General features: G+C 39.1%; 1 protein-coding gene across 1 annotated transcript in view; it reads right to left on the bottom strand.

Moving 5' to 3' along the window:
- Positions 1-23,848, bottom strand: part of EML6 (EMAP like 6) — a 274,701-nt gene that overhangs the window by 59,517 nt on the left and 191,336 nt on the right. Inside the window, 7 exon segments of the mRNA XM_038551275.1 lie at positions 3,221-3,352; positions 3,515-3,667; positions 6,528-6,669; positions 10,834-10,961; positions 11,243-11,354; positions 13,748-13,950; positions 15,265-15,365. Coding sequence (XP_038407203.1) covers positions 3,221-3,352; positions 3,515-3,667; positions 6,528-6,669; positions 10,834-10,961; positions 11,243-11,354; positions 13,748-13,950; positions 15,265-15,365 — 971 coding nt within the window.

Raw genomic sequence — 23,848 nt, 5'->3', positions numbered from 1 at the left:
AAAAAAGATCTCCTCACTAAAAAAGCCCCCAGAAAATAACAAGTACTGGTGAGAATGTAGAGAAACTGGAACCCTTGTGCCCTGTTGGTAAGAATGTAAAGTGGTGCAGCTGCTGTGGAAAACAGTATGGTGGTTCTTCAAAAAATTAAAAATAGAATCACCATCTTACTGAGCAATTCCCCTTCTGGGTACAGACCCCCAAATAATTAAAAGCAGAGTCTAGTACACCCACGTTCATAGCAGCATTATTCATAATAACTAAAAGTTGGAAGCAACCCAGGTGTCCGTCGATGGATGACCGTATAGACAAAATGTAATCTATATATACAGCGGAGTATTATTCAGCTTTAAAAAGGAAGGAAATTCTGACCCATGCTACAATATGGATTAATCTTGAGGACATTATACTAGGTGAAATAAATTAGTTACCAAAAAAATACTGGGGGCACTGGGTGACTCAATTGGTTGAGCATCTGACTCGATTTCAGCTTGGGTCATGATCTCAGGGTCCTGAGATCTAGCTCTGCTTCGGGCTTTGTGTTCAGCAGTGTGTGTGGGGGGGTGTTAAGGTGGGTGAGGTGGGGGGGTTGGGGGGATCTGCTAGAGATTCTCCCCTGCTGCCTGCTCCTCACCTCACTCATGTTCTTTCCCTCTCTCTCTCTAAAATGAATGAAAAAAATCTTTTTTTAAAAACCCCAATACTATATGATTCCACTTACGTGAGATACCTAGAGTAGTCAAACTCAGAGACATAGAATAGAATGGAGGTTAGTGGGGGCTGGGAGAACAGGAAGAGGGGAGTTACTGTTTGATGGGTACAGAGTGTCGGTTCACAAGATGATTTACAGAGGAGGGTGGTGATGATGGTTGCACAACAATATGGTTGCAGCTAATGCCACTGAAGCGTACATTTAAACATGGGGAAAATTAGAGAGGGTGGCAAAACATGAGAGACTCCTAACTCTGGGAAACGAACAAGGGGTAGTGGAAGGGGAGAAGGGTGGGGGGGTGGGGGTGTTTGGGTGACGGGCACTGAGGGGGGCACTTGACGGGATGAGCATTGGGTGTTATACTATATGTTGGCAAATCGAACTTCAATAAATAAAATGGTTAAGTGGTAAATTTTGTGTGTGTTTACCACAATTGAAACTAGTATAAAAAATCTTCCCAACTGAAATTTATTCTTCCTATGTCCCATTTTCTCTCGGAAATAATTATAACATGTAAATAATAGTTGAATGTAGCCTACCCCCAATGGTCACTGTAATGGTGGGATTTCACATGTTGTGCCACATAGCCTGTGGGTGTTGGATTCCCAACAAAATGCTCCGCACTCTATTCTATGAATGCATAAGGCTGGCCCTGACTGTTCTAAACCCTCCTCCCACAATGGCATAAATAGGGATGTTAGCAAGAGATTACACAGGGGGAAAGCACTTTTTTTTTTTTTTTTTTTAACAATAAAGCAGAGAACATCCAAAATGGGGAAGGGGGTGGTGCTGAGAAGCAAGTGTCTCCCTCTACCCCTCCGCCTCACTGCTTCCTAGAGGACTCTCAGACCACCAGCATCCTCCCTGCTCACAGATGCCAGCCGGGGCCCTCGGCCCTGTGTCTGGCAGGGCTCTGACATGAAAGTGAGAGGGACTTATCTGATCTCCCTTTGTCCTGGCTGGGAATTACACCTTACAATAAATGGCACACTTTCGTCTATTGTGCTACATAAAACGCCTACAGGTTGTAAGGCTCAGTTAAAGTCCAAATATTCTAGGGCAGCAAGTACAGTCATAAATGCATACCCACCTAGCAGAAGGATCTGTCTGTCTATGGCTAGCACTTCAAAAAACACTTGAAGCAAATTCTGGCAACTCTGAAATAATCTCTTTTTGGTTGAGGCCCTCAGCACCTCTTTCTCCTGGCTGATTTTAGTTGCTTCCCAACTCCAGGCTTATTCGTCCTCCCCAAGGTGGCAAGGAATGCCCCACTCTAGATCCCTTAGAGTTACCTAATACCTCCAGGATAAAGTTCAGGGCTCAGCTCCCTAGCATGACGTAAAGGTTCCTTTGCATTCTGTCCTGGTCTGTCTCTCCACATTCCTCTAGCTTTGTGCCCTCAGCCACTCAACATTACTCACTATTTCTTAATCTCCCCAGTTCTTCCCACCTCCTGTCTTGACATGTCATATTCCTTCTGAGCCTGGAATGCTCATCCTAGAATTCACCGTCTGTGAACTTCTACTTATCTTTCAAGATCCCTCTCAAAGGACATTGCTTCCATGAGGCTCCATGGATTCCCTTGTGAGCTCTTTCCTCCTCCATGGATTCCCTTGTGAGCTCTTTCCTCTGAACACCATTGGGCTTGGTGCTTTCCTATCACAGTCAACTAAAACTTTGAAAGCTGGGACGCTGCCCATTCCTAGATGCCTACTCCAAACTCTAACTTCAGCCAAGTTACTGGGATGAGATCTAAAAGTGACCCACCCTATAATAATCATGCTCCACACTGGGTGCTTAATGCTGACATGGCCCATTCAGAGGCCCTGCATGCCACTTCCCTGTGACTCACTGCTTCTCGTTCCCATGCCTTACCATTTGGATGCCTGTATTTCAATGAACTTATAAACTCTTGTGGAGAACTGTAGGAACTGTGTCTTACTTCTGAATCATCCAGATTTTCTGGCTTTAATACTTCAAACATGGTAGAAACTAGATTTGTTATGGGAGTGACTTGGAGGAAGTAGGGGGTCGGCCGGGAGTTTTGGAGAGCAGGGTAATTTCAGGTGAGCTGAATGTAGCTCTCTACCTCTGTCGGAAGGTGAAAATTGTGGTGACCTCTTGGGCAGTTCTCTGAGAGGTGGAACATTGATAGGAAAAGGGAAAATGGGGAGGAGGAGATGCAAGGCAAGGACACAGAGTGCTGAACCCAAAGGTGAAGGACTGGCTCGCTAGGGTAAGTGAAGGCATCCTGTATCTTCAAAGGTCTTAAAACTCAATGGCTTGAATTAATAGTAATAGCTGTAGTACTAGTAATAAGACAGAAAAACTACTCAAAATGTTAACAACAGGTACCCCTGGGTTGTAAAATTACGGTCATTTATATTTGTTGTAGGTTCTCCATTCTGTTTTTCTCTAAAACTCAACTATCCTATTTGGAAACAATATATGAATAGATATTGACGTTTTTAAAACAAAAATTATAATTTAAAAGCCACAATATACTTTACCTCTTGAGTCCCAGTCAATATGTGTAATGTAACTGGAAGCACCTTTACAGATGCCAACCCGTTTGCTTGTAAGTACGTTGTAAATATCCACAAAGTTATCGTGGGATGCCACAGCAAGGTATTTTCCTGTATCTATAAAGAAAATGGGCAGTTAACACCAAAATGTTTTATACAGAAATTTACTTCCAGGAGCTTAGTTCAAAATGGGGAAAAGGTCAAGGAAGTATTCAAATAGTCCACTCTTACAAATTTTTGTCCCAGCATATTCTAGAAAGTTTCTGCTGTAGTCTTCACCTTTTGAAAATTTAATATCAGAGATCATTTCTTTTCTGTGATGGAAGGAGACCATATCTTCAACAGTGTCAGCATTTACGACCAGGAAACTGCCATCATTTAAGCCAACTGCTAAGGCTTTCCCATCAGGGGAGAAGGCACAGCATCTTCCACCTAGAAAAGAATCCACAAAGAACGGTTGTTACCATGATTCTATTATCAAACAAACTCAATGAAGAGAGGGAGATATTTGCACATGTGCATTATGCATAGGCACGGGACTGTGTCTTTAATATATTTGTGAGAAGAACTAAAACTTTGTAATTTAGAACATATCTTCCCTTCAAACCCAAGGATATTGATCAGAATGCTAAAACAATAACAACAACAACCCACTAAACAAAACGTTTTCTACTTCTTTAAGGTTTATCCTTTTATTTCTTAACTACTTGAATAGCTGGGATTTTCAAAAGACCATGAGAGTGAATGGGGGAAAGGAGTGAAAGATCAGTGAAACCAGTATCTTCATTCCCAAGAAAAGAGATGATACTTAAGAATGGGAATTCCGGAATTCACTTTCTAGAAACTGTGTTTTGGGTATCATGCCTTACACACAAAACTTGCTTTAGAGAATTAGTGAGACTGTTGTCACTCCAAGTCTTTGATCCATGGATCCTAATGCATAATTCTAGAAAGATTTTACCTTGACTCTTCTGTCAAGGATGACACACTCTCAAAAGGTATCTACTAAACTAAACAGTATGGGCTGCCAGTGCCACATGAGCAGTATTTTCCACTGCTTTGCAGGGTCACAGGGAGACATTCTGAATGAGTGTGGACTCTATGTGTGTGGGTGTCCAGTAGGAATCCTGTTTAAGAATATTCCTCACCCTCCCCCGCCCCACCCTCTCTTCTTATTGTCAAGACTTTGGTGAGCACAGCCCCGGGGATGGGATAGTCACACAGCCTTGCGTTAAGGCATTCCAAACTCAGCTTCCGCACACGCCCCTCCATCACTGTTGATGATGTGCTGAAAGCTACCAGTAACTTCAAATTGCCTTATCTAAATTACATCTTCATTCATTCACTCAGCTAGCAACAAGTTATTTATGTACTGTGAGTCATCCATGGTGCTGGGGCCGAGAGAACAAAAGACAAGCCTGCCCTTGAGGAGAGTCATCAAGATTAGGTTAACTGTACACTTTGTTGTACAAACCAGGACATTTCTCAGAATGGAAGGGAGAGCTATTAATAATTACACCAGGACAACCGCTACAAACGGGGTTGAATGATCATTCCGTCTAAGATATGCGAGCAGTTGTTCTTTCAAACTAATTTTCAACCCGGTGGATAAAGTCCAATGTCTGATGTTGAAGTCACTCACAAGGAGGTCCTGGTATATAATTTTCCCGGTATAAATCAGTGGTCAAATGATTCAGTCTTGTGGTGGGTAAGAGTACGGGGCTTCGGAGTCAGACCTGGGTTTGAATCCCGGCCCCACTGCTTACTAAGGCCCCAAGTCCACTGTAAAGAAAGGCAAAAGGTGGAGAAAAGCAGCCTTAGGCAGTGCCACAGCTGTGCTCTCAGAAGCCACCCTGTTGGGGTTTGAGTTCAGTTTCAATCACCCACCAGCTGTGCAATTTCAGGCAAACAGCCTTAGTCCTCTGTGCCTCAGTCTCCTCATCTGTAAGTGGTAACAATAACGGCCTTACTCCTTAGGTCCCCATGAAGACCAAACGCAGACTGCTAGCAGTCACGGGCTCTACAGGACCAGCCACCATCTCCGTTCCTGTTGTCTTGACATCTTTTGTCATTTTATTCCCTGCCATAGAGTCTCCATGTCTCTCTCTGTGTAAAACTGCCTCATACAAATATCTGGGGGTCAGACCCCAATCTCATCCTTTCCTGCAAACTCTCACAAACGCCCTGAGCCTCAGTTCTCGGGTTTCTCCGCGCTGAAGCTGTCCCTGGCAGCAGGCCTTCTCTTGAGCCTCCACACAAGCGTGCTTGTGCCAGACATCTTTCATTTGTCTCTCCACAGCCGCTCTCCGCCCTGCTCTTTGCCTTCCGCCGGCCTGTGCGGATGGCATCCATGCCCTCCCTTGCCCTCTGGCTTCTGACTGCGTCTGGCCAAGGGGGATCACAAATGGGAGACTCAAGAGAGTGAGGAAGGAAGGGGGAACAGGGATTTGGGGTATGTACCCCCCTAGCTGCCTCCCTTGTGGGGTCACTGGGCACTGGCTGCATCCCTGGGCCAAGGGTTCCAGCTCTGGTCCGGCCTGTCATCTCACATGGCTCTCACTTTCAGGGTTCCAGCCCTGCTCTCTCCTCTTGCCCCTTCAGGCCCAGGGCGGATGAAGGTACCTGGTAGCTACCACCTGTGTGGTGCTGTACTGTCCCTGGTCATTCCTCAACACCCTCTCCGCCCCCTTTAACAAATGGTCCCAATTTTTAGACTCTTCTCAAATCGCCCTATTTGAACGGACCATCTGTTACTGGCACTCTGTTTGAATTTGTCCATCTCTGGGATCTTGGGAGCCCCGGTCCCTGACACACAGAAGCCACTCAATAAATGTTTGCTGAATTTGCACTTCTTTGTATACCTCTTTGTTCTAGTGGTGAAGGGCATTAAATACATATTTACTCAATTCCTGATACTATTTGTTGTTCTATAAAACTGACTTTTGATTTTCAATAATAAAATCAGTTGTAGAGACTGTTAGCATAAAGAGGAAACAGCGTTCCTTACAAGCTGCTAGGTTTCAACAGACTCCCACAGCTCTCCATGAGAAGAAGAAGGACATATTGCCCCCAGGTGGCAAATGTCTGTGCAGTGCAAGAAAAATGGAGGAAATAATAGACCAGGCCAGTTTTCTGGAATTTGTATCTGTAGCAACAAACACTGAATTCCCGTTACCCAGCGTACGTGGGGGCACGTAGCAGGCCCGCTCAGTAAACATTAGTCAGTGAATGAACACAACACATTCTGTTGTTGGCAAATATGTTTACAGATGTGTAAGGTGAGATCGTGTACCTTTTTTGAGTTTTCGTACCGCCAGCATCCGGTGCTGGGAAGATAATTCCCAGATCCGAAGCGTTTTATCATCGCTCACCGTTGCACAGATGGGCAGGAGAGGGTGGGCAGCCAGCCCCCATACTTCCCCTTCCATGTGTCCCTGCGGGAAGGGAAACAAGGCGATATCAACTCAGTTCACACTTCTTGGCTAGCCCTCCTGCCGCACGGGGCTGCACACCCAGCCGAGAGTATCCTAAACAGGTTCAAATATGAATAAACACACGGTGTAGCTTCCCTGAGCCACAATGAATGCACTGAATAATTATTTTCATCTGAACTTGAATCTAAGGCTGGACCTACATGATGCTAAAGCAAAACATGGACTCGCTGCTCATGTTTTGTATATATGATGTCAAATATCTTTCCTTTTAGAAACATCTGGGTGAATAATAAAATACCCGCATTTTATCCTCTGGCTTGATATCAAGCTAACATAGTATCTAAAGGGACACATACACTTGTAAAACAGCTTTATCATGACACAGAACACCTTTATGAATGAGCCCACATTCTAAAAGATGTAGGTAGCACCTATCTCTGTCAGAGGAATTAGACAGTGATATTCTTGTTAATTTAATTCAATATTAGTTCTTTGACTGCATAGTATTTGGCAAACAAAAATAAAGAGAGCTCAGTTTTCATATCAAGTGTCCTAGGAATAACTCAGGTTTAGTGTTTGTTCACAAATTATCCTGTACAGTGAATATCAGGAAACTGAACAGTGCTTAATAGACATTGGACCAATTCCATATACCTGTATCTTATCACAAACACACCTAAACTGGCTTAGAAATTATGAGATGAAAGTGTTTTAAAAAAAATGAACAATTAGGGAGAAAATTACTCTAATTCCTACAATTTATCACTCAATAAAAAATGTAAAGGATAGATTAGTGCACAGAACAATAGAACAGACCAGACTGTTCACCGAATTTCTTTTGGTGGCTACTTAGAAAGAGGCTTTGCTTATAAAGCAAAAAGAAAGACTATACAAAGGCATCAGAAAGGTGTTTGTACTTGGAATGCTTGTGGGAACAGGTGGCTTTCTGATGAGAAACTGGATGATTCTGGTTGAACAGGGAAACTGAGCAAAACAGTAATTTGGCAGAAGATACAAAGTTCCAAATAGAGCTGACATTCAAATATCTGAGAAGGGCCAAGGATGGAGATACTGTCTTTGAATTTATTTATTTAACTACACTATTAAGTACATCCCCAGATTTCTACTTTTCTTTCTTTCAGAAGCTCCCCACCCCAAAGATTATGGTCAGAGAATGGGTCAGGTGTCAACTCTGATTTTTCCCCAGGGTGGATCTGCTTGGAGCCCTTTCCCAGACCAAGTCCCTTTTGCAGTTTGCCTGAGGACGGAGATGTGTGGCTCTGAGACCCTTTCAAACTGCTGCCTTGTATACTGACTTAAACATGGTATTTTCCTAATCTAACAGGATCAAATTTCTATATAACATAGGAATGGACAATGAGCAAGACAGGCTGGACGTATCTCGAGTGGTATAGGAAGGGGCTTGGAATCTTACCTTCCTTCTGACCACCTGTAAAGTTGGCAGTAAATAGCTGCATAACTGAGAGCTGATTATATTCAAAGAATATACAATGGGAATTTCAGAACTCAACTCGTCCCCCAACACACCCTTCCTTCTCTTAAAAAATAAGCAATTTATTCCAAATGACACTGAGTTGCCATGCTACCGGGCAAAGTGGTTCTCATATCTTCTCATAGCAGGACAGTGGATGGTCTTAATCACGCCACCTGTTCCTAAACTTTCTCTCTGCATCTATCCTCTCTTGGAGCAGGACCGTGAGCCCCAAAAGGACAGGAAGCCCTATTCCACTTGTGTACAGCATTTGACACAGGGCTGATCTCAGCAGGAGCCCAACAAACGCTGATTCAATTGAACTACTTAGTTCTGCTTAGGGGGAAATGGCAAATGAGTGATAGACAAGAAGAGGAAAGAGAGATGTTGACAGAGAAGAAAAAAATCAGTACAAGTATAAGGAGACAAGATGGCAGTAACCAACATTTTTTCTAAAGGTTCCAGCAGCTTTACTGCCTGCCCGTAGCCCAGGAGGCCATGCCTTCTATATGGCTCTCCGGCAGTCTCCATGCTAAGAGACATCTGGAGAACAGCCTGGTGGAGCGAAAGAGGAAAGGCTCTGTTATCTGACAAACCTTGGTCAGAGCCCCAGCTCGGCAGTTCTTAGCCTAGGGTGGTGGGCAATTTACTGGGCTTTGGGTCCCTCATCTAAAAAACAATTTCAACTGAGCAAATCTGTTGTGAAGAAATAAATTTTGTACAACAGTACTGCCTGACACACAGTAGGTGCTCAATAAACAGTACCTGTGGCTACTTTTATTAGAACAATTGAAAGAAATATGGGAAAGAACAGAATTATAGAGAATGAAAAGGTCAAAAGCTTTTATTTTCAAGTTTAAAACATATTGAAATGAACTAAGCTCAATTATAATATTTTTTTAATTAGAAAACTTAGAGCTTATATCTTATTCTATTATTTAAATCAGTGTATGGAACTGAAAAAATTTTTAGCAATATAACATGTATGCAAACAAGTTAAAATCTCAAACATTTGGGGATTAGAAAGAAATAAGCATTTTTCAATAAGATTAAATAGTCATGACCGGAAAGACAAAGAAATTCATTTAGAGGAAAACAACAAACTCAAGATCAGCTGGAGAATAGAGAAGTCCGACTGCATGGTCGTACCTGTAGAGTATTCTCAGTCCTGGCCACCTGGCACAATCAGCTATAGAGTTTTTGAGGTTTGTTTTTAACGAAGAATTCTTTTTTCTTTTTTTAACAAAGAATTATTTTTTAAACACATTCTTATGCAGGATATCCTGAGTGGAGCTTGGGCACATGCATTTTTAACACCTCATGGTGTTGTGAACCATGGTGGGTATACAGATCTGTTCCCAAGGATGTAGCAAATCAGACAGCCACTCTCAGTAGGATTTGGGGGTTCATCTCTAATATAGCAAGTTTGTAGGAGAAAGAGGTGAAGCTTCTCCATTGGACTCACAGGAGTCCTGAATCTTATATAATCAGTGTGTATTCTTTTTACTCCACCTTCTGAAATTGCACCCTCAACACTACCCGAGCCTCTTCCATGTATAAATAAGGTTTGTCCATCACCAAAATGGACGGGACTATCACCTCCACGGAGTCCCACCCCGGCAAGTGAGATTTTAATCACTTCATTGATCTTTGAGGATTCTGTTGATGTTTATTTTAGTGTGATTTTACTTGAATATAACTCTTGAGGGGAGAGGGAGGGTAAGAAGTAGTTCAGGTGTTTATATGCATCAAGGCTGAAACTAGAACAAGGCAAAAAAAACTTAGGAGACGCTTGTATATTTGGTATGAGTCGAGAAAATAATTTGTCCTGATGGTTTTACAGATTGACAGATCAAGAAGAAATATACCTAAGGATCCTCCTCCACATCTGGACTTGATCGAGACATGGACTTTGAACAGATACTGTGATGGGATAACACTCTTGGGGACCCTCAGTGGGGAGGATGTACTCTGCATGTGGTAGGGACAGTAATAATTGTGGCCAAAGGGAAGACTAGTGGACACATTCGTGAAGTGACCCTCATGGTCGTCCTGGTTTTCACTCCTGTGTAATCACCTCCTTTTGAGTATAGCATGATCTATTTGCCAACCAATAAAATAGGGCAAAGAGGTGGGATGTTCATGATTACATGTATCTGATAAGATTATGTCACATAAGACTGTGGTGGCTTCAAGGAAGCAAGCTGCCATGCTGGGGAATCCCATGTGGCGAGGAACTGTGTGCAGCCTCTAGCAGCTGTAGGTGGCCTTTGGCCAATAGCCAGCAAGAAATGCAGCCCTCAGTCCTACAACCACAAGGACATGAATTTTGCCAACAACCTGAGTGATCCTGGAGGCAGATCCTTCCTTGGGTGAGCCTCAGATAAGAATGCAGCACTGACCTTACTGTAGTCTTGTAAAACTTTAAGCAGAGGACCTAGCTAAGCAATGCTCAGACTCCTGATGCAGAGGAACCTTAACATAATAAATGTGTATTGTTTTAAGCTCCTAAGTCCACTGGCAAATTGTTATAAGGCAATAGGTCATTAACACAGCAGTTATGTGATCCTGAGACTAAGTGCCTACTTCAACAACACACGCTAAACGGCCCCCTCGCCATACCCTAGTCCCAGCTCTGATGGGAACTGTGCGTTAGAATATGTACACAGTACCTGAACAAGTAGTGTCATTGGGCCGCTTTTATCAATTTCCAGGATCTCCCCATTTTTGGTTCCCACCAAAATATGTCCATGTCCCAAAGTGATGGCACGAATTGAAGGGTTATCTTCCAAAAGCAAGCCTGTGTGTTGGCGGGGGGGGGGGGGGGATATTGTATTTAATATTGCAAATATTGTATTTAGTAGAACAAGAACAACAAAAAACCTCATAATCATAATATATTCTGCCTCTGTAGTTCAAAAGTACTAGATAGTAGGCAATCATCCTTGATATTTCTACTAAGAGTGAGAGGTCTAAATGCAGAAGGAGAACTGATTTAGTAATGGCTGTCCAAGAATTTTGGTACCATCTTTTCCATTCCTATGAAAAGAAGGATTTCTATTACATATTCGTGGGTGGCACCTTTTGAGCTGGTTGACAATGCTGCTCTTTTAATGGCATAAGTCTTCAAGCATCTCTCAAACATATCATCCCAGAGTTCCACAATTCCATCCTTTCCACCTGTTACAAAACCCTGTGAAGGCACACATGGGAAGGATTAAATACACATCAAAATGACAAGTTACCCATCTGGCCTCAAAAGAGGACCCCCTTGGGAAAAGCAACTTTGTCTGTGTTTTTTTCCTAAGCATAGGAGACTGAAAACTTGATAATACAATATTAGTATAATATTTCCTAGAAGCATCTCTTCCCTACTTCTCTAGCAGATAAAGCACATTCTCAATGTGTGTTCTTTACACTCTCCTCAGACATTTGGTTGGCACTTGGCACCCTAGGTCATGGATGGCTGTTTCTGCACCCAATCCCTCACCTCAATGTGGATGCCTAAGGAACATGAAAGCCTTGCAGACTTTCTGGTATCTCAGCTATTTCTACTGAATGAACTGGAATTGACATCACAATTAAAAAGGATTATTAAGTATTTTAAAATGAGATATTTACTTCCAGGAGAAAACATCATTATTTTTTAAGAGCAACTTAGGCAATTCATGTAACAAAACTATCCTATTTTGTTCAATGGACATCAATGACCATAATAATTAAAATCCAAATTAATTTTTATAAAACCTGGAAAGTAAAATGTTTAACTTGTTTTTTGTTTGTTTGTTTTTCCTAAACAGCGATCCTTATTTTTATTCTGAGCTTATGATTTTCTGGCTTTTCTAGTTTTCCTTCCAGGCACATTATATATACCAACTGCTCTTAGGAAAATCCTTTTTTTTTTTTATTCTGAGCTTATGATTTTCTGGCTTTTCTAGTTTTCCTTCCAGGCACATTATATATACCAACTGCTCTTAGGAAAATCCTTTTTTTTTTCTAAGTAATTCATTGTTTCCTTGGAGACTTTTAGTTTCCTTTATTTCAATGAAGTTCGTAAGGAAATAATATTTTGAAGTTTTTTTTACATTAAATACCTGTATTCTCATGACAGATTTGGAGGGGAGACTCAATCTCCAAATTAAATTCAAATCTGGTATATTACATTGTGACATCCTTGTATTTTCCATGATGTTTCAGGTTAACTTACCAAGCAATGAGAGAGTTTAAACTAGTTATAGTACATCAACTTCTAGGCCTACACAAATTTTGTTTTCTACGTTACTTTTGTCTAACGTACAGCTTAAGCCAAAACAAATTTGCCAGTAAAAAATAGCCTAACCACAAAAACACCCATTGTAGTTGCACGTATAACAAGAATCTACTTCTGTAATGGGATCAGCATATTTCCCTGGGAACAGGTAAATGTAAAATGAGGCTTGACTGAGTTAGCTGTGTTGGGCAGCTTATACTTAAGTTCAAAAGTCAGAGAGTACAGACAAACTGGTGCCACCAGCAAGTTGGCAGTGAATAAAAAATGGATTTTTCTGGTAAAGTGGTTGAACAAGGTATTTTAATAAGTGTGATCTTTTTTTAGAAAACACCAACACCATAAGGCAGGAAGGTAGCTGGATGGAGCAGGACAAAGGAGAGCGTAAGTGGAAACACAGCAGGTGTGATGATTAATTTTGTGTCAACTTGATCACAGGGTGCTCTGATTAAATATTATTTCTGTATTTGTCTGTGAGGGTATTTCTAGACGAGATTCATATTTGAATTGATGGACTCAATAAAGTAGACTGCCCTCCCCATTGTGGGTGAGCATCATCCAATTCTTTGAAAGCCTAAATGGAACAAAAGGCAGAGGAAGGAGGAATTTATCCCTGTCTGTCCTGTCTCACTCACTGAGCTGGGACATCTCATATTTTCCCGCCCTCAGACTGAGATGTACACTAGTGGCATCCCTGTTCTCTGGCCTTTGGACTCTCACTCAACTACACCACCAGCTTTCCAGGGTCTACAAGCTTGCAGATGACACAGTGGGACTTTGTAGTCTCCATAACCACATGAATCAATTCCTTATAATCTCTTTTTTGTTTATGTGTATGCATATCCTATTGGTTTTGTTTCTCTGGAAAAAACTAATATTGGCAAAGAAAAGATTTCACTCTAACACTCTTGTTAAAGCTGAACCTGTCTACACTGGTTATCAGCTAAACCTCAACCATATTGAGTGGGACAATAATCGAACCATTTGGTACTTTAAGGTCTTTGCTTATTGTGTACAAAGGAAGAAGAGAACATTGAAGTATTTCTCAGGACTCGTCTGCTACTGGGTATGTACATTATCCCAACACTTCTTAAGGGACTTTCAGGGGTAAGAGCCGGGAAAAATAAATATGAAAAGAGAGGCTGCATGTAAATAATTATAAATGAAAGTAATTTTTAAAATATTTGTACTCTTCTCCATTCATGCCAATTACTTCCCAGTTTGGACAGGTTTTAGAGATAAGTAAGCATCCTGCTAGTGTGGGCCTTCCTCAGACTAATTTATAATCTTAGAAAACTAATGATGAAGATACACCATACCTTATCCAATGCATACATAGCAAACACAGGCCCGTCATGAGCTTTCACTGTCTTTAGTAGTAGAATATCTTTCCAAATAAAAATATCTCCAGTAGCTGCTCCTGAGAACACTAGATCTTCCATTCGCCCGTAAGAAACACACATCATTGTTTCCAATTTTCCAACACTTCCAAAAATTCCTCTTTTAGAGGTAAAGCCCCCACCTGAAGTGGACCAAGAGCATTTATTATTTTTTGAAAAACTGACACTTTCTATGAGCATTTGGAATGATGGTCTTCAATGAAAAATCCAGTGTGTCTATATTATATGTATATGGAAAGATGTATAAAGATGGCATGAAACATAAACAAAAATATTATACGAGGCTTTCTCATTTACACATTTATTAATTCAATGTTTACTGAATCCCTCTTTTGTGGTAGACACAGTAGGGTCAATGCTGGGGTATAAAACAAGGAGTTTCTTCATTCAGTGAACTTAGGTTCTGGTTGGAGAGGGGATGCCCTGATGGATCTCAGAACAAGACATGCATCTAACCAATGTTCAGTGCCAGTTCTGTGCCAGTCAGAGGAGGGGTGTCTCAGTGCCTGGGGTAGCTAGGAAAGTATTCATGAATGTTGGTCAAAGGAAATGAGAACAACACTAGCAGTAATAAAAATTGTAAACAAGTTAAGTATGTTTTTGTCTTCATTTTTACCATGGGAACTTTAGGGTGAGAAAATAAATCACTGTGTAGGAAAAGGTACATCAGATTTGTCCTTGAGACATCCACATTTCCCGGCACTTCCTAAGTAGCACTGACAAACCCAGACTTATTCCAGAAAACTATGCATATGCTGGTTCTCCAGTCATGTTGGATGCCATTGTCTTTTCTTTAAAAGCAGAAAGTACTGGACCTGTTGCATATTTACATTTTGTCCAGTGTAAGATTATGTGTGGTACCTAAGCCAATACTAGAATTCACAATCCTAATAATAGGTCTGGTTTATTAGTGAGAAAAATAAGATATCCTTGCATGTTTTGATATGCTAATTCACTTATCCTTATTACCAGTATTATAATGCACAAAAAAAACTTATTTGGATCACCTACTAAGTATCGTGTTGCAGTTTAAGTCATATCTAAATTCAGTGATGAATTAATAAAAGAACCCTCAAAATATTGAAAATATTATTCACCCAAAGTGATTATTTTATTTCCTGTTCAATGTTCCAACATAATTACAGCTTTCAGAACAGATGATTAAATATAAAAATAATTATTTTCACAGTAGAACATTTCCCAGAGCTTTCTAGATATTGATAAACATACATAGAATTATACAGAGTGTCTTGAGTTCTACAACTCAGACACATTAAGCAGCCCAAGGTGAATTTGGAAGAGAATGTCTGCTAGGTACATTTTAATTTTAAACTGCAGAGACCAGCTAGTTAGTGATGGTGGGCTTTTTTTTTCCAGCTGGGTTTTGTTTTTTTTAAGCGCTCAACCACATAAATGATAAATCCAAACAACAGTACCTGCTTGTTGCCAGAATTTGATGTGCTTCATCCCAACTGTAACCAGTTTGTCAACATGGTGTGGGTTACACTTAACCACAAATATCTTATCTTTATGTCCTCTGTAAGAGACAAACAAACAAACAAAATCTAGTTGTCCTGAAGCTTTGACATAGTTTCATTAAAAGCATACATTTGGTCTAACTTTCACTAAATACATCTAACAGGACAGGTAAATTAGAAAATAATTTAAAACACACACATAAGGTCTATATTAAAATCATGAGCTTAGACTTTTCCTTTGCATGTGGCCATCTCTTCTTACCCTCATACTGCTACCAAAGTCTATTCAATTATGCTTTCAACAAATTAATGAAATACTTATAATGGATCAAAATGTCTCCATAAGGTAAAATTAAGTTCATAGCCCAAGATGTAGAAGGACAAATATAAAAATGATGACTGACTATAGATCTGAAGCTTTAGACCTGGTATTCCATAGTGCCAGGGAAATATTGTTTTGGAGTAGGTTCACATTAGAACCTAAGGATTTGCTGGACTTAGTAGATTTTATTGTATTTAATGGACTATTTGATAGTCTTCTCTAGTATATTAGGACATAACTTTCATTTTGTAAATAAAAGTGATTAACAAAAAGAACATAACTGACCAGTATCTCCTATGAACATGTATACTAATATCTTAAATAAAAATCTAAGAAAGAAAATCCAGTAACACATTAAAAAATACTTCATGACTGAATGCATGGGTGGTTTATTATTAAGGATTCAAATGGTATAATTCATTATTTTAGCATTCATAAGAAAAACTGTGTTATTTTCACAGATACTGAAAAGGTATTTGACAAAAATCTAATACTTGCGATTAAAAAACAATCAGCAATCAATAAATTAGGAATTAATGGAGACTTATCTCTTAGTCACTTATATTTCCCTGCAGATTCTCATTGAAAAACCCAGATTCATTCAAAAACAATTATAGACAGACAAGCTGGCTTTCCAGATGTTGTGTGCCATTATCCTTTAGAAACAGAAAGTGCTGAAACAGTAGCTTATTCATGATTTGTTTTGGTGTGTGTGAATTCAAAAGTCAGATTCTTACTTAATGTCATTCCCAGTGGAGTCAGGTACAAGATTATTACTACTGCCATTTAACCTTGTATTGAGCATATTAACAAGTGCAATTAGGTAAGATTTTAAAAATTAAAGGCATAAGAGTTGGAATGGAAGAGGTAAAACTATTTCTATTTGCAGATGATGCAATTATATATCTAGAAAATTCAAAAGAAAATAATGTAAAAACAACTACAAATATAATTTAGTCAAGCTACAGCTTACAAACTTAAGTGCAGAATCAACAACTTATCAACAACTTCAATATTTACAAAAACCAACTGAAAACTATAATGAAATAAATGACTCTATAAACAACAACAAAAAAAACAAGGCATAAATGTAACAGAACATTTGCACATAGATGTTTATAGCAGCTTTAATTCTAATTGGCAAAACTTGAAAGCAATCAAGATGTCCTTCATCAGGCAAATAAGTAAAAAAAAACAAAAAAAAAAGTGGTACACCCAGACAATAGAAAATAGAATACCATTCAGTGATAAACAGAAATGAGCTATCAAGCCAACGAGAAGACATAGAGGAACCTTTGGTGGAGTCTTTAAGATTTTCTATATAAGATCATGTCATATGCAAATAGTGACAGTCTTACTTTTTCCTTACCAATTTGGATGCCTTTTATTTCTTTTTCTTGTCTGATTGCTGCAGCTAGGACTTCCAGTACTATGTTGAATAAAAGTGGTAAGAGTGTACATCCTTGTCTTGTTCCTGATCTTAGAGGAAATGCTTTCAGTTTTTCACCATTCAGTATGATGTTAGCTGTGGGTTTTTCATATATGGCCTTACTATTAGAACTAATAAATGAGTTCAATAAAGTTGTAGGATATAAAATTAATACACAAAAATCTGTTGAATTTCTATACACCAATAACAAAGCAGTAAAAAGAGAAATTAAGAAAAGCAATCCCATTTATAATTGTACCAAAAACAATAAGTTACCTATAAAAACTTAACCAAGGAGGTTAAAGTCCTATACTCTAAAACCTATAAGACATTGATGAAAGAAACTGAAGATGACACAAACAAATGGAAAGATATACCATGCTCATGGTTTACAAGAATGTCCAAAGCACACTAAAGATTCAGAGCAATTCCTATCAAAAACTAATAGCATTTTTCAAGAATTAGAACAAATAATCCTACAATTTCTATGGAACCACAAAGACTTTGAATAGACAAAGGAAATCTAAAAAGAACAAAGCAGATTTCAAAATATACTACAAAGTATAGTAATCAAAACAAATCAATACTGGCACAAAAACAGACATATAAATCAATGGAGCAGTATAGGGAACCAGGAAATAAATCCATGCCTATATGGTCAATTAATTTACAACAAAGGAAGCAAGAATTTATAACGGATAAAGACAGCCTTTTCAACAAATGGTGCTGAGGAAACTGGAGAGCTACATGCAAAAGAATGACACAGGACTGCCTTTGTATACCATACACAAAAGTAAATGCAAATAGATTAAAGACCAAAATGTGACACCTGAAACCATAAAAGTCACAAAAGAAAACATGGGCAGCAATGTCTTGGACACTGACCTCAACAACATATTTATGGATGTGTCTCCTCAGGCAAGAGAAACAAAAGCAAAAATAAATTATCAGAACACTAAAATAAAAAAATTTTGGACAGCAAAGGAAATCATCCACAAAACAAAAAGGCAACCTAGTCAATGGGAGAAGATATTTGCAAATGATACATACTATAAGGGGTTTATATTACAAAATATATAAAGAACTCCTACAATTCAACACCATAAAAAATCCCATTAAAAATAGGTGTAAGACCTGAATAGACATTTTTCTAAAGAAGACATAGAGATGGCAAACAGACACATGAAAAGATGTTGAACATTGGTCATCATCAGAAAAGTGCAAATTAAAACCACAGTGAGATATTACCTGACACCAGTCAGAATGGCTACACTAAAAACATAAGAAACAAGTGTTGGCAAGGATGTGGAGAAAAAGGAACTCTCGGGCACTGTTGGTAGGAACACAAATTTGTGCAACCACTCTGGAAAACAGTATGGAGTTTCCTCAAAAAATTAAGAATAGAAATATTATAGGATCTAGTAATTCCATGACTAAGTATTTACTCAAAGAAAACAAAAACACTAATTCCAAAAGATCTATGCACCCATATGCTTATTTCAGCATAAATTACAAATAGTTAAGATATGGAAGCAACCCAAGTGTTCATCCCTAGATGAATGGACAAGGAAGATATGGTGTGTACACACACACATACACACACACACAGAGAAATATTACTCAGCCATTAAAAAGAAGGAAATCGTGCCATTTGTAACACGTGGATGGACCTAGAGAGTATTACACTAAGTGAACTGAGTCAGAGAATGACAAATGCCATAAGATTTCACTGACATGTGGAACCTAAAAAGCAAAACAAATGAACAAATGAAATAAAATAAAAAAAGACTAATAAATACAAAGAACAAACTGGAGGTTTCACAGGGGATGGGGCCTAGGGAATGGGAAAAATAGCTGAAGGGGATTAAGAAATACAGCCTTAGAGTTATGAAATAAATAAATTATGGATGAAAATTACAAAAGGGAATACAGTCAATATTTTAACAACTTTGGATGGTGACAGATGATAACTACATTTATGGTAAGCATTTTAAAAAGTATATAGGGCAGCCCAGGTGGCTCAGCGGTTTAGCGCAGCCTTCAGCCCATGGCCTGATCCTGGAACCCCGGGATCGAGTGCCACATCGGGCTCCCTGCATAGAGCCTGCTTCTCCCTTTGCCTGTGTCTCTGCCCACCCTCTCTCTCTCTGTCTCTCATGAATAAATAAAATCTTAAAAAAAAAGTATATAAATGTCAAATGACTATCTTGTACACATGAGGCTAACGTATCAACTATACTTCAATTAAATAATAAGATAAGTTTTTAAAGTTAGAAATGCTTAATGAAGTATATACAGATCAAATGATGTGATGTCTCAAATTTTCTTTAAAATGTTCTAGCAAAGAAGTAAAAGAAACAAAGGAAGAGGGAAAGATTTGTGCCATCTGTAGGATGGTGCAGCTGGGTGAAAGGAAGTCCATTATGCTATTTCCTCCACTTCTGTGTAACTTTGAAACTTTCCATAACAAGTTAGAAGAACAGGACAGAGCATCTCTATGCCCACTACATGGGCACTAGAGTGACAGGCAGGGAAAGGAGTAGAAATTGATGTTTGAACTTTCATTTCTTTGAAAGTCCAAAGTGATGTGTGGACATTAGGGCCAAGATATATCACTGGAAATATCAGGAACAATTAGCACAGAGTGACAAAAGTTTAGATATGAAAGAAGAGAAAATATGTTCAACACCAAGAAGAGAAATAGACAAGATAACCATAAAAGACATTGAGTGTCTGAAGATTTCTTGATTGGAGGAAAATCCCCACAGATTCTAAATCATTACAAATTACATTTCCTACACAGAAAAAAAGGACTGTTTTGTGTTTTATTTAGATAGTTGGAAAAATGGTTTGAGAGCACTTTTTAGTTTTCATCTAATTTCTTGATGTCATAAAAACACCAGGATGTTTTCTGTTGTGGCTGAAGTTCTAAGGTGATGAATGATGGCAGGTAAATGTTAGTTAATGGCAACATCTAAATAAAGGACATTCATGGATATGTCAGCTATTTTTCCTTTAGACACTTATTAAATCTTTAGGGTAGTTGCCTACAACTGTGTCAGTAAAAAAATAAAATAAAATAAAACAGGAGTTTCAGGTCCTAAGCAGAAAGTAAGAATGCAGAAGATTGTCTCCCCCACCCCCTGCCATCTTAATAATGATTCCTCACACCAGAGTCATAAGTAATTGACCACATAGGGCCACATGTACTCTCTATTGGCAAGCACAGGGGGAGAGAGAAGGAATGTGCTCCTTCCAGAAGTCCAGGGCAGCTGCACACAGATGAGTTGGCTTCCAAATGTCCTATTCAGAACCCTTCATTGCTTAGAGGCCTAGTCCTATGTGTGATTTTGTGTGTGTGTGTGTGTTTTTTCCTGATGTAGCCCACAACTTAGAAGGGTGAAAGACTGCTTGGTTTATACCCCATCTTCAGAAAAGATTTAAAATAGCTTACAATATACCACCATAAGATACCTATGAATAATCCTAATTCAAGAAGTAAATGATCTGTACTCTGAAAAATACTGATAAAAGAAATCGAAGAGGACACCAAAAAATGGAAAAAAAATTCCATGCTCATGGATTGGAAGAACAAACGTGATTGAAAATGTCTATACTACCCAAAGTAATCTATACATTTAATGCAATCCCTATCAAAATACCACTGGCATTTTTCGCAGAAAATGCAGAAAAAGACAAAGAATCCTAAAATTTGTATGGAACCACAAAAGACTCGGAATAGCCAAAGCAAACGTGAAAAAGAAAAGGAAAGCTAGAAGCGTCACAGTTCCAGACCTCAAGCTATATTGCAAAGCTGTAATCATCAAGACAATATGCTATTGGCACAAAAACAGACACAGATCAACAGAACAGAATAGAGAACCCAGTAATGGACCCACAACTATATGGTCAACCAGTATTTTTTTTTTTTTTTAAAGAAGGGGCACCCAAGCATGGGGGAAGGGCAGACAGGTAGGAAGAGAGAGAACCTCAAGCAGACTCTGTGCCGACACAGAGTTCAATGCAGGGCTCAATCTCATGATTCTGAGATCATGACCTGAGCCAAAATCAAGAGTCAGATGCTTAATCAATTGAGCCAGCCAGGCATCCCATGGTCAACTAATCTTCAACAAAGCAGGAAAGAATATTCAATGGAAAAAAGACAGTCTCTTCAGCATGTGGTGTTGGGAAAACTGGACAACACGCAGAACAATTAAACTGGATCATTTTCTCACACCATACACAAAAATAAATTCAAAATGGGAACACCTGGGTGACTCAGTGGTTGAACATCTGCCTTGGACTCAGAGGATGGTCCTAGGGTCCTGGGATTGGGTCCCACATCAGGCTCCACAGAGAGCCTGCTTTTTCCTCTGCCTATGTCTCTGCCTCTCCCTCTGTGTCTCTCATGAAAAAATAACTAAAATCTAAAAAAATAAAAATAAACAAAGAAATAAATTCAAATGGATGAATGACCTAAATGTGAGGCAAGAAATCATCAAAATCCTAGAGGAAAGTGCAGGCAGCAACGTCTTTGATCTCGGCTGTAGCAACTTCTTACTAGACATGTTGCTGGAGGCAAGGGAAACAAAAGAAAAAATGAACTTTTGGGACTTCATAAAGATAAAAAGCTCTGCACAGCAAGGGAAACAGTCCACAAAACTAAAAGGCAACCTACAGAATGGGAGAAGATTTTTGAAAATGACATATCTGATAAAAGGTTAGTATCCAAAATCTATAGTGAACTCAAACTCAACATCCAATAAACAAGTAATCTAGTTAAGAAATAGAATAGACATTTTTCCAAAGACATCCAGATGGTTAACAGACACATGAAAAGATGCTCAACATCACTCATCATCAGGGAAATACAAATCGAAACCACAATAGATACCACCTCACACCTGTCATGATGGCTAAAATTAACAACACAGGAAACAGCAGGTGTTGGCAAGGATGTAGAGAAATGGGAACCCTCTTGTACTTTTGGTGGGAATGCAAATTGGTGCAGCCACTGTGGAAAACAGTATGGAGGTTCCTCAAAAAGTTAAAAATAGAGCTACCCTACAATCCAGCAATTGTACTACTAGGTATTTACCAAAAGAATACAAAAGTACAGATTTGAAGGGATACATGCACCCCAATGTTTATAGCAGCAATGTTCACAATAGCCAAACTATAGAAAGAACCCAAATGTCCATCGGCTGATGAATGAACAAAGAAGACGTGGCATACAGATACTAGGGAATATTACTCAGCCATCAAAAAGAATGAACGCTTGCCATTTGCAACACGTGGAATTAGAGAGTGCTAAGTAAATAAGTCAGAGAAAGACAAATATCATATGATCTCAGTCATATGTGAAATTTAAGAAACAAAACAGATGAACATGCAGAAGGGGAAAAAAGGGGGAGGCGGGGAACAAACCATTAAGAGACTCAAAACAAACTGAGGGCTGATGGAAGGAGGGTGTAAGGGGATGGGCTTAATGGGTGATAGGCACTTGTGATGAGCACTGGGTGTTGTATATAAGGGACGAATCACTGAATTTTATTCTTGAAACCAATATTGCACTATACGTTGACTAACTAGAATTTAAATAAAAATAAAAAAAATAAAAATAAAAAAGGATAACATTTCCCCATAAAAAATAAACAAAACAGCTTACAATATCAAATAATAATACATAATAAGCCAAGTAATAGCAAAAGTAAAGTGAGAGGACATACTTGTGAGTGAAAAAAATAAGCCAGTTACAGAGCCATATGTGGAAGATCTTACATATGAATAAAAATGGATAAAAATACTAGAACAATGTGTACTAAAGAATGTATGCTAAATTGTTGGCTAGGTCATGGGTAATGGAATTATGGATGATTTTTATTTTTCTCTTAGTTTTTTTTGTGCTAACTTTTCTTTAATGATTACACATTATTTTGAAAACAGAAAAGAGGGATCCCTGGGTGGCGCAGCGGTTTGGCGCCTGCCTTTGGCCCGGGGCGCGATCCTGGAGACCCGGGATCGAATCCCACATCGGGCTCCCGGTGCATGGAGCCTGCTTCTCCCTCTGCCTGTGTCTCTGCCTCTCTCTCTCTCTCTCTCTCTGTGACTATCATAAATAAATAAAAAAATTAAAAAAAAAAAAAGAAAACAGAAAAGAGTAATAAATGTTATTTTTAAAAAGAGATTGCACATTTTCATAAAGGAAAGTGAGAAAAGAAAAGTGCCAGTTTGGTATGCGGGAGACTTTATCATTTCACTAGATGCAACATGGAAATACACAATCTGCACTTCTACATGCCTCCTCTTTCTGGGCCTACATTTTGTCCCTAAGCTTCCAGTAGCACAATTATGTCACACCGACTGTGCAAGTATTCTTATTAGGTACCTTGATAACTGTACCTTTTGCCTACTGTTCAAACCTCTGAGATGAAGCATGTCAAGAATAATTGGTCACTGTCCCCCACAGTCCTGTTACTGATGCATCAGAAATGCAGATAAAGGGACATAGAAGCACTTGATTAGGTCATTATTCTTCTCTGAGGGACAATAATATTAGGCGATTCAACTACTGCCCATACGAGATTGGCTTCAGTTATTAAATGGGTTACTTTTATAATACACTAAAATCTGAATGACTTTCAAAAGGGGAAAAAAAGTGAAAAAACTCATTTGTAATGGAGGTGACTGAAATCTTTCATTGAAATTAGCCAAGAGGCAGAAGAATTGTTCAGAGATGGGATTAAGTCTCAGAGAAATCTTGTAAGAAGATCTCTACATGCCAATCCTAA

This window comes from Canis lupus, chromosome 10, assembly GCF_011100685.1.
Source record: "Canis lupus familiaris isolate Mischka breed German Shepherd chromosome 10, alternate assembly UU_Cfam_GSD_1.0, whole genome shotgun sequence".
In the NCBI taxonomy this organism is placed as follows: domain Eukaryota; kingdom Metazoa; phylum Chordata; class Mammalia; order Carnivora; family Canidae; genus Canis; species Canis lupus.
This window is presented reverse-complemented; position numbering and strand designations above follow the sequence as displayed.